The 14524-nt window shown below is 44.7% G+C and overlaps 1 protein-coding gene across 4 annotated transcripts in view; it reads right to left on the bottom strand.

Annotated features, from left to right (window-relative positions):
* The window catches only part of LOC108120281 (band 4.1-like protein 4), a 60998-nt gene that overhangs the window by 24279 nt on the left and 22195 nt on the right, over positions 1-14524 (bottom strand). For all 4 annotated transcript variants that reach the window (XM_043212326.2, XM_043212325.2, XM_070280671.1 and 1 more), the window contains exon 2: positions 10330-10493. In XM_043212326.2, coding sequence (XP_043068261.1) covers positions 10330-10413 — 84 coding nt within the window. In that variant the 5' untranslated portion in view covers positions 10414-10493. The remainder of the gene's footprint in view (positions 1-10329; positions 10494-14524) is intronic.

The following is a 14524-nucleotide window of genomic DNA, read 5'->3' on the forward strand; positions in this document are numbered from 1 at the left end:
TTGTTTGAGTTGAACTTCTTTAAATTTATGTATAGCCCTTGCGCTGGCCCACTCTGGGGGATTCAAAAGGCCAGATAATAGACCTACATATATTTCTGTGAAACATTATTGTGGCTTCAGCATCCCAGATCAAATCCATTATTGGCTTTGAATATTAACTGAACTATGACCACAGTCAGTCCAAATCCTTTCTCTTGACGTGGACTTTACAATGTAAGCAAATATATGTTTTAAACTGTAACCACACTCCGCTTGAAAGTTAATTTTTGCATGAACTCCGCACCACGAGGGACTTTGTGCGGGTGTGTGTCAAAAACTAATTGCATTTGTGCTGACTGCATTAGATGACAGCTGGGAGCAGAGCGGAGTGACATACTGACAGTGACATCAGCAGTGACTAAGTGAACGTGCTGCTGCAGTTCTGCAGGCCATCCTTCCATATAGCCATCCTGCCGGAGAGCTGCTCCTCAAATTGCATTACAAATACGTGAACGTGGGCAAGGACATTAATACAATGGTCTGTGAAATTTTCTGCACAAGCCATGTCCTTATTGTTGTCACCGGTTCTCTGTTGTCCTTTCTCCGCAGACTGTTGTTCTTCTTGTTGTTTTTGCTGTCAATGCTTTTACCATAAAACACAACACAACCCAGTACAACACAGTAGAACACAAGGAGAAAAGTGCATTTTAAAAATGCATAAGAGCCATGAGCGTTCATCATATTGTCGGTTGCCGTTTACTTAGTGCGAAAGTCTGAGACAGGCGAACGGAGCTAATAATGCATGCGCCGCAAATGGAATTCTAGATGAGGTGAGAGTGGAGCGAAATAATATCCTTTAAAGTGTGCCAAAGTGAGGCATCTTCGTCGAAACATCGATCTCCAAGGCGGTGGGCTTTTGCAGCCATCCCTCTTCAGGCCCAGACAGGAGTATCCCCAACTAATAGACACCCCTAACGAGTTCCAGCCTAATGAACTACGCCTCGTGCATGTCTAAAGTCGTTCAACGGCAAAGTTATGGCTAAAAATCAACGTAAACATGTGTGGGTCCGCAATGGCCGGCAATTAATCACAAAGGCTTCGTCGACCAGAAACCCGGAAAAACTTGTGCAAACAAAAGTGTTTAAGTCCCAAAAGGTTTTCCCCACAAGCGTCTGAGGCAAACTCATTTCCTCCTTCCTATGTATATCCATCTAAAACGCCCCAAATTCACACACACACCCCACACACCACACTCCACACACAACTCTTACTCTCTGACAGAGTTCAATAAATTAGATTTAACCAGAGTCGGAGTGAACTGAAGCAATGACGTAGATTATGTCTGGGGCATCAAAGGATGATGCGGATGCGGATGTGGATGCCGAGGCGGCGGCAGAGGCCGGGATATATCCTTGGCTATAACTGATGCTGACAGCAGCGAAAGGCAGGCGAGGGGATAGGAAAAAAATTAAGAAGACGCCGGATGTGCCTGTCGATGATTATGTTGATGCTAATGATGATTAGGTCTTTGGCTAAAATGTCTTAATCAAATTATGCTTACTTTGATGTTGCTAGAAGGACCTCCCGGCAGCCGCCTAGCTCGCTGTTGCCAAAAGACATCGAATCCTGGCCAAGTACACTTAATGAGCTTACATTTTTCCCAGCCCTCTCAGCTCACCCAGAGCCCCAACTCTCAACCTCGATTGCCTGCTTTTCTTGTCAGCTGCCGGCAACAAGAGAGAAGAAGTTTTTGCCATGCAACTTAATTAGAGAACGCCAAGTGGTAAACCGGAAAATATAGCACACATGTCTGGCCGGCAACCGGGTTTTAACCACCCCCTGTAGATTCTACTGCGATGCTGTGTTTTCACCCCTTGAGGGACACTTTTTCCGAGGAAAATCCCAGCTTCGCGTTTGGGCTAAAACGTAATCAGAGTCTTGCCAAACTTTAACTACGTGACTAACCCAATTTTGGCCGTATGCGTGTTCAGAAATCCGCTGAAAGTCGCCTGGGCTCTGACATAGTTATGTGTGAAAAAAAGACTTGCTTTTGTAATACAATTTCCAATTAAAGCTCCTAAGATCTGATATAAATAATTTGTCCTTGTATGTATGTTTTCAAATGCATTCCAACACCTCTGTAATTTCTTCTGCAGCCTTATTAGTCGCCATTTAATTTAGAAGGCAGCGAAGAAAAAAATGCCAGCTTAAGGTTTTTTCAAACAAAACAAACAGAAATGGAAAATGAAAACAAACCCTAGTCACTGGCAATGGGGGTCAGGTCAGATGGTGAAAATGATGCTCGGCATCTGCTCCCAAAAGCTTTTTCCTCCACGGGTCGTATACTTAATCTCCTATGTCTGCCATGGTGTACAGAGTGTGTGTGTGTGTGTGTGAGTGCAGGCTCTCCAATTGCATTGTGCGTATAATTGCGATGCTTGGCTTAAACGTGCGCTGACCTCTGACAACAAAGCCAAACACAAAACAACAAAAAAAAAAAGTAAAAAGAAAATAAAACAAGAAAGGAAAGCTAACTTCGGGCGGAGCCGAAGTTTATATACCCTTGCAGTTAAAACCGGATAATCGCAAACATCGGATATAGTAGGCCGATCCTTATGGGAATAGGAATATATAATCCAATTTATTACAATACAAAATCTAAAAAAAGTCCCAAACTTCTATCTTCAAAAATACGAAAGTTGATATTTCTACCAAATACCATTTCCGATCGTTCAGTTATATGGCAGCTATGGGATATAGTCAGCCGATCTTAATGAAATTTGGTAGGTTGGATCAACTGACCAAAAATAGAATCTGTATTAAATTCCAGCTTTCTATCTACAAAAACACGAAAGTTGGGTCATTTCCGATCGTTCAGTTATATGGCAGCTATAAGATATAGTCGGCCGATCTTTATGAAATTTGGTAGGTTGGATCAACTAACCAAAAATAGAGTCTGTACTAAATTCCAGCTTTCTATCTTCAAAAACACGAAAGTTGGGTCATTTCCGATCGTTGAGTTATATGGCAGCTATAGGATATAGTCGGCCGATCCTTATGAAATTTGGCATGTCGTATTATTTTGCCAAAAATAGCTCTCATGTCAAATTTGAACTCTCTAACTCTAAAAACACCGAAGTTATACCATTTCCGATCAATCAGTTATATGGCAGCTATAGGATATAGTCGGCCGATCCCGGCCGTTCCGACTTATATACTGCGTGCAAAGGAAAGAAGGGTGTGTGCAAAGTTTCAAGACGATAGCTTTAAAACTGAGAGACTAGTTTGCGTAGAAACAGACAGACGGACAGACGGACAGACGGACAGACGGACAGACGGACATGCTCATATCAACTCAGGAGGTGATCCTGATCAAGAATATATATACTTTATAGGGTCGGAGATGTCTCGTTCACTGCGTTGCACACTTTTGGACAAAATTATAATACCCTCTGCAAGGGTATAAACATACCGAGATGCGAACACAGATACAAAAACTCAGAGATGCATTCGTTTGTGTTTATAACGGCATTATGAGTCTTAAGCTCGGGGCACGCCAAAAGCAGTAAGCAAAAAAAAATATAAATAAAAAACATAAAAAAAACAGAACAAACAAAGCTAAAACAAGAGACAGAGATATACTCTGGAGAAAGAGAAAGAAAACACTGAGCCGCCTGCAATGTCACAGACAAAACGGCGACAAAATGAAAGAAAAGCAATGGCAGCAACATCGTGTCGTCGTTATGCATAGAACCAGGCAGCAGGCAGGCTGGCAGTCAGCGGGCCCAAATGCTAAAGCAGATTTATGTCTCCGTAACCCTCCAGAAACCCCTTCATCCACCGGCCATTCCTCATCTCATTCCATCTTGGCTCACGACCCCACCCGATCCGCCAGCTCATCCCATATTGGCGCATCTTCACCTAACTGAAAAACACATTCAACAAACGAGATTTGCGTAATTCCTGCAGCTCAGCGCAGGAAAGAAGGTTCGTCTCGTTTCGTTTCGGTTTGGCTTGTTGTGTGTCATGACGGTGTGTGTGTTGTTTGCCGGTTGTTCTCGGCCATGTTGTTGTCGGCGGTGAAGTTGTTGGCGCTCTTTGAGATACCACTGTCGTGTGCTGAATACTCTCAACCAGGTAAGGATAATCATGGCTTGGAAGTCAAAGAGAGGACTAGGCATAGTCTATAATTTAAGATACTATATTTAATTTTATTTATAAATTAATAATACTTAATCTCTCTACAATAAGCCACATTTTCATTAAGACTTTATAGCAAAAGTCATTTTAAGAAGACTTAAAATAATAATTTTAATGCTTTGAAAACACGAATTAAATGTTTGCTATTTTAATATTTCCTTAGGTTGTTTTTCCAGAGTCTAGACTTGAGACTAGAGCAACCATTAGTCTTTGGCTCTAAGGAGACTCTGCTCTCTGTGCCACAAATGCTGGCAGTTTAGAAACGTCGCTGTCTGTTTACGAGAGTTTTATTTCGCATGCCACGCCAAACGGGCACAAAGCCTGACAATGCTAGATGTGGATGCCTGGGACTCAGCCTCTGACTTTGGGCTCTGACTCAGGTTCAGCTCCAGCTTGGCATAGAGCTCTGCTGGCCTTTGGAAGACGACGATGCAATATGAGTTGTGAGTACTGCGAGAACAGGGAACGTCATCGTCATCGCTATCGCCACATAGCGGCACTTTTTATAACGATTCTTGTCTCCTTGTTGCATGTGGCATGTTTGGGATGTTTTTTTGGGCGTTTGTTGGCCCGTTCGGTGGCCCGTTGACGTTTGTCGCATCTTTCCGGCACACATTCTAAATTTTTCTTCTTTTTCCATTCTCTTTGAGGATAGTTTCCTTTGCAGTGCTAATTCCAGCTCTGGGCCTGGCCCTGCCATCGATATGCATCTAGGAGGAGGTAGGTGAAATATTGCACGTGAAACTGTTTAGCTGTTCAACTTGTCTCGGGCTTTTCCGGTGGAGAAAAAGCTACGACTTACGCCGCAGAGGCATCACTTGCATTTTCTGAAAAACGTCTGTGCAAATGCTGGATATCATTGTTTGGCTGGCAAATATTTCTGCGCTTATCCCCGGAGCCAAGACATGGATGTCTGTGGTCCACGCTCACCTTGAATTTCTTTGGCGCTTTGTTGGCCTGGCCCATTCAAACGCTTGGCAAACAAACAGCGGAGCCAACTGACAGCAAGATAGACGTGGCGAGGGGATCTCTGCCGTCCCGGACCAGACCAGACCACCAAGTGAGTGAGTTATCTGATGGCCGTCAGGGTATAGGGTATCCCCCCCGTATTGCCACCCACCCGATCCACAGCCGGCCGACCGGCCACCCGCTGATGTCTGGCCGTCTGACAGTCTGTTCTGTATTTGCGTTTAAAGTTTTTTTGATTGAATTGTTGCAAATTGTTTGCAAATCTATTTCGTTGGCCCCTCGCCTATTCCTACTATTTCTATTCCTCCTTGGGTTCGGTTCAGTTCGGTTTCTCGATTGAACAATTGCTTTTTGTCTTGTCTGTGGTGCGGTGGTTCGATGGCTCAGTGGTGTGGGCTTTGTGGCCACGCAGATATTCAGATATTCAGATATAGCCAGCCAGTCTCGACTTGACACTGAGTTATGGTTCTGACAGCTGCGAAAGGCAACGAACGAGCTGAAAACCCAGAGCTCTCGGCCAGAGCCGAAATTCTGTTCCTTTCAAGGGGCGCTTTGTTAATCCTATTAGGAACCGAAGCGCAACTTCAGCAACAGATAAAGTAATTACCCCAGCTGCCAACAAAAAAAAATGTCAGAAAAAAAGGGGCAGAAACGGAAAACGGTTTAGCTGAGTTTTGCAGAAAGGTAAAACATTCTGGCGTTTGGGTCTAACCTTTTGGCCCTTATTAATTACATCGTTCTGAGATGGCTAAAAGCGAGAGTATGCTGAGTTTGGGATCTCGTTACGAGCCATACCCCACTAAACTAAAAGTTTAATCCATTGTTCCAGAGTATATTTTTTCCTTCTTAAACATTTGCCTCGCAAATGATGCCATTTTCATTCCGATTCCAGGGGTCAAATCAATGGCCTGGCCTTGGAAAATGGCCAGAATAACCGTCTATAACGGCCCGGCGAACGTTAACGTTAAGCATCGCACACAAATACATAGATACAGGTGTGGGTGCTGAAATCTAGACGCCGGCATTTATTTAGCCATTAAACACGCTTCATGGGCTTTGCTTATTTTCATTTTCATTATCAATTTGAACGCGGGCTCCGTCCGGTTTGTTTTTGGCGGCCTGGAGGGCGGAGTGTCCGGCGGGGGAGACCGGGTGGACTGTAAAAAAGCTTTTAAGTTAATTATGTTGGCCATAAACTGCAGGTTTATTTCGGCCAGCAATGACGCGAGCTGCGGCAACTTTTCGTGTGAACATTCAAGCGGGACTCTAATTAAATGTCGCTCGGGGGCATGGCCAACTTTTCGTCTATACACTCGGATACGTAATACTTATATATGACTATATGGCGATATGGCAATTTCGAATACCAATGCACCACAGCCGCAGTCACAGTCGGACCGGGGCTGAAGTGTTTGCTCGTGAAACACTCGAACTTACCATTTTCCATTTCGGCCTGTCATTGTGGCCAGTGTGAAGTGTGTTGGGAATGATTTACATAAATTCTCAAATGGCCATGTGCGGAGCACAGAGCACTGAGCACAGAGCCAAAAGCAGAGCAGACTAGCGGACCAGCAGCGCACCCTGTATTGACAGAATCAAGCGCTGGACAAACAAAACCCACACATTCCGCCACTCGGAACCGTTAAGAAATAATTATATAACCTTATCCAGCCATAACAAGCTTATACCATTTTGGCCAGCTCAAGTGCCAAGTCCACAGCAAGAAGTGCCGCTCTGCTCGGGAGCACTTGAAGTTGCCAAGTCCGCGGCGTGAATTTGACTTTGGGCCTCCATGCTCTGAGCTCCGAGTTCCACGCTCCATGCTGACTGCGCCCTGGCCAAATGTCATTAGCATGGTAAGCATGATAAATGGCACACAAGCTAACAGATTTGGTCTATATATAGTGCTAACCTACCTATATATGTGTATATTTTTGTACAGGGGGGGGGTGTCTTGTCGGGGCATGAAGTCGTCAAAATCATTTGTCACAGTTTTGCCAGCTTTTAAGTGGCTGGTCTCCAGGGCCGCGCCAGAGGTCTTGTCTCGACTCTGACGGGTTCAACTTCATTTTTCAAACTTTTGTCTCGGGAACTTTAAGATCCCTTGGAATGTATGTCAAAATTTACAATAGGATTTTGTGGGAATGCTGGAATAACTTGATTTATTTTAAAGACCTTAGAAGGTTTTTAAGATCAATAGGCCTTGCCTAATTAACTCTATCTTAGTTGGGTAAGATTACTCACACATACGTACAAAAACTTGTTAAATTCATATTAAATTATGCTACTAATTGTTATGATTTTATTTGCCATAAATAAACCATTGATAGTGGTTCGGCCAATGAATCATACTTGTGGTCTCCCCATAAGTACGAAATTTATGAATTAATGTCTAGTAGCTATGATTCAGCTACATTACCGTCTAGCACACTTTCATTCATAACTTTGCGGCTTAATTTAGGTGCAGTTGTCTACAAATTTGTTTATTTTCCATTCATCAACCGTAAGTATAATCCGTAAGTTTACACATTCCGAAAAATCGTTCATACGCAACGTTGTGCGCAACTCTTGTCATGGCCATGAAATATCGATTGCATAACTTCTGGAGGACGGGTTGCAGTTGAAAGATGAGATCTGGCATTGCAACATTGACTGATGTTGCGGATATAACTGTGACAGTAACTTGGCGCCAGATGAAATTCAAAACGAGTCAACCGCAGGCTGTGTTCCCTGGGTCGGAGCCCGGTCTCACTCCCATTTAAAAGGGCACTCCTCCCGATTTAACATTAATGGCAGACTGCAACCGTTTGGCTGCTTTAAGTGCGTGTGTTTAGTGCCAACGGCAGCCGTCAAAATCAACACGGCAAACGGCACAGCAACGACAACGGAAACAACGCAGTAGCTGCCAATATGCACTAAGAAAAATAATGTAATTTTATTTATTTTATACTATATTAAGAGCTGTTTTATAATCGAAGTTTACTGACCTACTCCTTTGGATAATTACTTTTTAAAACATTTTCTCAGGTCACATTTTTTCTTGTAGTGCCTTTCCTCTTTGTGGCAAGTTGACAGACAGCTGAGGCAACAAAAAATAAAAATAATGAAAACATGGCACTCCCCCCGCAATGTCTCACCCGTTCGGCGTGTAAATAAAATTACGTTTTGAGGCTGGCGGCCACACGCATTTTTTTCCTTCCTCTGGCCTCCGGCCGCTGCCATTTTTGCATATCAGCTCGTCGTCATCGACGCTGCGGCTCTTTGAGTTTTCATTCATGGCTGGCTTTCAGCGTTGTTTGTCGCGGCTTTTTTCTGGGTTTTCGGAATTTGTCGGCGAGTCTTTTATCAATCATGTGGCTGAGCAGTGGGTCTAGGTGACTTGCCCGGCCAATAATGACAAGCGATAAGTTGTCGTTGCCCCTTCTGCTAGCCGACTCTCCACTCCCGACTCCCTCCGGACTCTCAGCTCTTGCCACTTGCTCGCTTGTTTTTACCAGTTTAAACTCATTAATAATGACCCCCGAGGCAGTGGCAGGTTGTCCGGTGTCCGTCGTCCGTCGCCCGTCGCTGACGTCCGCCCAGTTGGCCATTGTCAAATGGCTGCCACACCCCCTAATGCACAAGTTATGCCCAGCCGATGGCGGTTTTGCATACGATTTGGCTTTGGTTTTGGCATCAACCAGCTTACAGCTGTTGGGATCTTGTAAAATTATTATAAATCTCCCGCTGATGAGCTGTGATTATTAGCGTTTTACGTGCTCCAATTTTTGCGCATGCAACACACGCCACGAGCATGCAAGTGTCATTAGTCAGTTCCCGGAATGGAATGGATAAACTAGTCTGTCGTCGTCGTGGCTAAGATCCCCGGCTCCACGCCATGTCGGTCGATCAATCAGCCACCAACTGCACTCCACTCGACTCATTTGCCGTGGGCGATTCACGCTCAACTGGTCCAATTACCGCACACACTTGCGCCCTCTCTATATATATATGTACGACTTACATACTGTACGTACAGTGTACATATATTTATGGTCCCGACTTTACGGCATCTGCATAATTAACTGGCGGCCCTTTAAGTCGCTGCTAATTATGTCCCAGTCCGCACAGGCATCGCATCTGAGATGACAAGAATTTGCATTGAATATGATCGGGCATCATGTTGTAGTTGGACCTTATCTAGGCTCAGCATCAGCAGATTACCCAGAATTATTCATTAGCCCTAGCCTGGAACTATAAGTGGAAAACATAACAAAATGGGAGTACCCATTACCTTGGGTAAAATGAAAGGATAAGAGATCTCTTACAGACTAAATCATTGCTATTTTGGTCTATGAAACATACTCTGTTAAATACCCATTCTTGATTGCCTCTTTAGTTGTCAACGAATTGATTTAAAGCTTTTTAATAAAATTGTCTCGACTGATTTATGCCTTCTATACCAGCACTGGAAATATTTTTCAATTAAAAGTCCCAGACAAATAAAAATATGCCTGTGCGGAGCTGTGGAGTTTCATTTTCATGAGCATTTTATTGGCTAGATTCGCAAAGGTTTGCTATTTGCTGAAATCAAAGACCAGAAACCAGGCCGCGATGCCACCCAAACATGCGACGACAGCAGTTGAGAAAAATCACAACAATTTATTTGATTTGCCCGCACAATGATGCCAACTATGAGATGGCGTGCAAAATCAGCACAATTTTTCCCAGCGATGACGGAGACAAAGGGCGACAACGAGTCGACTCGCCGGATCTCACTCCTTCCTCAGCCCGGCGACCCATTTAATTTGGCAAACGTGAGCAGTTTTAAGCCAGGCCCAGAGTAGAAAGACTGATGTCGGGCGAGCGGGCGATAGATGGCAGGACCGGAGCGTCAAACATCTGTGGCTATGGACGTGTGAATGATGACACTTTGCATGTTTGCCAAGTCACAAGGCCCTGCACTAAATATTGATGAGGGTCCTCGCCCCCCAACCGCCCGATTCCCACCATTTTTCAGCTCCGAAAACTCCCAGGCACGTGCAAAGTATGCAACACTTTTGTCATTCAACTGAGACCACAAAACGTTGTTGACGATGTGGAGGTGATGATGATGATGATGATGATGATGATGAGGGGTTGTGGGATGTGAGTGGAGAAATGAAAGCGAAAGAGTTGTTTACCCAGGGAGGGTGTTCTTACCTTGATCTCGTGTATAAACTCGGTTTCATCCAGCAAATTAATGCGCACGGACATAATCCGTGACGGGCGACAAAGGCAATTCATGTTGTTTGCCGTGCGTTTCCACCGGAGACAAGATATTAAGTATACGACGCGCGGGATACCAGTCGCCGACTTGACATTTTCTGCAATGGAAAAGAAAGATAGAAAGTGGCAATTAATATAGGCAGATAATTAACAGGTGCTTCAGAGCTATCATCGTCCGTGGTAATTAGCTGGAATGCAACTGCATTTGCAACTGGTTTTCCCGCAAATATACTCAACCAGAGATACAACTATCTCTGGCATTTAGGCAGAGCCACTGACTCATGCCGTTGTCTCGTTGGGACTAGGCCTGGTTTTAATAACTCTCTTGGCTTTGGCTTTTATCTGCAACACAGATCAGCGGCAACTGCTACAGCAAAATCAACATCAGCAACAGCTACATCAGCAAGAGCCGCAATGACAGTCCAACTGTCAGCGACTGCCGCTCCCTAGCTGGGCATTATCATTATAATTTTATAATTGCGGTTGTGTGCCGGCGATAAGTTTAATATGCATGAAGTGGAAGAGGCAGAAAAGAATCACCTACGGCGCAAATAGCAGCAGCAACAAAAACCGCAAAGCAACACCAACAGCAACACCGAAACCAAAACAACAGCAACAAAAGTCACTTAAGCGGATTAGTTAAAGGGCGCTTCACGTCTCCCCAGGTTCTCCTCTATGCGACTCTCTGTGTTTGTGTTTCCTAAAAGCAGATTATGTCATTAGAGCTCTAATAGGGGGAGGGAAGTAGGGAGGCAGCAGGAACAGCACCAACAGCCACGGCAGAAGCGCCAGGCTTTAAGTTTCCTATCTTTAATGGGCAAGTTTTAAGTCATCATGACGAAATAGTCGAGGGCATTGAGACCTGAACCTGAATCAGCGGAAGGCCCCCCCCAGAAGAAGAAATGCGGCTGATATGAAGCCGAAATTTAAGCATACTTAAGTAGGATGGACAACTGCATGTGACGCCCATTAAAGCAATGACTAACTCCTTAAGATCGTGTTCCTGTTTGAAATGGAAAAAAGTCGGACTAACATTTCAATTGTTGATCCCGTCAAATTAGTTTGAGCCCCAAACAAATTAAGCCGAGGAAATGTCTACAGTGGAAACACTCTGATATCTCTCGGCAACTTCACACAACATTTGCCGACAGTCAACCTGAGCGAAGAAGCGAAGAACTGCGGGCAGGCAGCACGGCAGGCAGCGCTCGCACTTTTATAGTCTTAGCTGTGGATTTAGCTCTAGCTGCACTGGAACTACAAAATAATTAATGTGCACTCGCATAATGAAAAGCGGCAAAATGCAGAAAGGCACCAAAGCAGCAGTCAGTCAAAGCAAAAGAGCAGCTGCATCTGGAAAACAAGTGCAGTAGAGACATGGTAGCTTTTCACACATTTCACATGGCCAGACCTCAAGTCTGTTGTTTTGCATAGTGGATAGGATAGTGGTTGCTAGCTCTTCCATTCGGGGGTTTTGTGCTCGTTTCGTGCTTTCATTAGACGCTGGCACATTTCTCATTGCGTGGCGCTCATTACACTAATGAAATATTATGCCTAATTAATGGAAAGTCGGCTGCCAAGTTGACTGACATCTGTCATACATGTGTCTTTAACTTGGTCACTCTGTCAACGTATCAGCCCCACTTGCAGCAGCAACATGAGCAGCAGCAGTAGCAGCAGCAGCATCAGTCAGAGCCGAGTTGCATCAATTAAAATGCATATTTATGTGAATGACAGCCACTATGAATGGAGATGGGGACTGGAGATGGAATGGTCCCACTGTAGGTTATTTTAATTGCAGCCAAACGCATGCAACAACAAGTTCATTCAACTTGCCCCACCAGAGACACGCCCGCCGACCCACCAACCCGCCCACCCAGTGCTTCTTTGCGCCACCCACAAGTAGCAAAGCCCCGACGACGCACAGCGGAAATTACAATTTACATTTATGTGCCGCACTTTTACGACGGCATTTTCCACATTTTCTTTAAATTTAATGCTCATCTCGTTAAGCTCCCGCCTAGAAATTATGTACATTTAAATGGGAAGCAATTCGGTTGGCCATAAACTGATTAATTGCCATGTTCGGTTTTAAGGTTTTTCCTTCTAAAAATATTCAAGTACTACTAGCTAGGCTAGCTGCCCATCTCCATGAAATCTTTGAAAAATGTCCAACAAATGTCACAACTTCAGCGAACTCAACCACAAGGCGATGAGGGTGCCAAAAACTCAGCCACCACATATGATAAATATGCCATTGATCGATTTTTGAGCAGCATTTCCCTCCCAGCGGGCCAGGCCACATGACACTGGGGAAATTTATCGCCCAGGCATATTTATAGCGTCATATCTTTATGCCCGAGCCTGTGTTTACAGGACATCATCAACATCAGGATCGAGTTCAGGCAGCTCCAGCTAGGCTGGAGCTAGCGACACCCTCATAATTTCTTTTCCCATCAAATTTATCACAGCAGCAGCAGCAGCGGGCGGTAGGCGTGACTTTTGGCCAGAACCCCCCACCCTGCCATCCTGCCACCCTGCTGATGGGGGTGGCTGTGGAAAAACTTGGCTTGATTTGTGATAAAGTGCGTGTGGCATTTGGCAGAGCTAACCTACCCGTCGGCTACGTCTATTTATCAGACCCAACTTTGCTTTCAATTTTCCGGGAGATTTTACTACTTTTTCCCCTACTTGCTCCATGTATTTTCCGGAGCTTTTTTTTTGGATATGCTATATTAATAATATTTGTGCAGTCGTCTGCCATTCTTCGCTCCTCACATCATCATAAACCTCCCGATACCCGCTTCTGGGATGGCCCTTCTGGCCCCCTACTTGCATTCATGTTGGCTGCTTTTCTTGGCTGATGAACGGACGGACGGGAGTATCAATAACTGAAAATGTCTCAAACAGCATTTTGTCATATTTCAATGGATCCGAAACCTCCACTCCTGGTTCTCCTATGGCTCTCCCCCGTTTTATGTTTGCGGAAGTAACACCAAACCAAGCGAAAGGCAAAGAAACTTTTAGCACATACATTTGCTTTGGAGGTTGAGGGGGCGGACTTTGGCTATGTCTGGCAGGTTTTTGGTCTGGTTCTGGTTCTGGCCTGGCTCTGGCTCTGGCTCTGGTCTTGGCCCTGGCTAAACGAAATTATTTATTACTTGCCGCTCCCGTTGCTGCGTTTTGGCTGTCGTTGTGGCTGTGTGCGTAGAAGCTGCTGGTAATGATGATGAAAAACGTGAAAGCATCGAAAAGTGCAAATGGCAAAAGGTGGGAGCTGGAGCTCCGAAATCAGAAGGATTGCTCAAACCCAGACAACGACCCTGAACATGAACATGAATCCCCGGGCCTGAACCAGTACCACTACCAGTCCCAGTCCCAGACTTTAATGATGATTAAATGCGCGCCGGCTTTTTTGGGCATTAGAGGGATATCGAAGGTGTATGGCATCCATGCTTTCAGGCAGTGATTTTCTCCCGGTTGGCTGTCGTTTTTTTTATTTAGTTGGCTGATTTGACTATGAAATGGAGCTTATTGGTTTGGGGGCGGGCCGGGACAGGCACTAAGATGTAAATAACTCTCAAATGAGCTGGAAAATTGAAGCCAAGGGCAAAGGCATTTATTTTTCGTACTCTGCAAATGACTGAGAGTTAATGGAAGGTGCGAGCATGGCATGACTTGGGGGAAATTCCGCACTGTCGGAACTATTATGTATGGAAGGGTTCTTCTGGCGAAGAGATCCTCAAGATGCACACCAATGACATAATCCCGACAAGAATTAGTTGGAAAAATATTCCCATTTGAACGCACTCGATGCTCCTCTTGAGATATGCGTGTGCAAAATTACTTAATATTTGTTCACGAGTTACTCGTCTCGTTCTTTGACTAATTTCCAAGAATTGCTAGCTCGGCTCATTCCTTTGCCGCAATATGCATGGCCATAGATGTACACTGCTATCAAATATGGAAGACTCTCTAGGTGAGGCATCTAGTATCTCTAGATAAGAATTTAAAATTTTGCTCTGTGGAGGTATAGCCATCGTCACGGACGTGGCCACAAAGCAGGCAAAGTTGGCAATTCGCAGGCGGGCATAAATTTTACAGCCACCACACATTACATACACCATACGCG

This window comes from Drosophila bipectinata, chromosome 3R (assembly GCF_030179905.1).
Source record: "Drosophila bipectinata strain 14024-0381.07 chromosome 3R, DbipHiC1v2, whole genome shotgun sequence".
Classification (NCBI taxonomy): Eukaryota; Metazoa; Arthropoda; class Insecta; order Diptera; family Drosophilidae; genus Drosophila; species Drosophila bipectinata.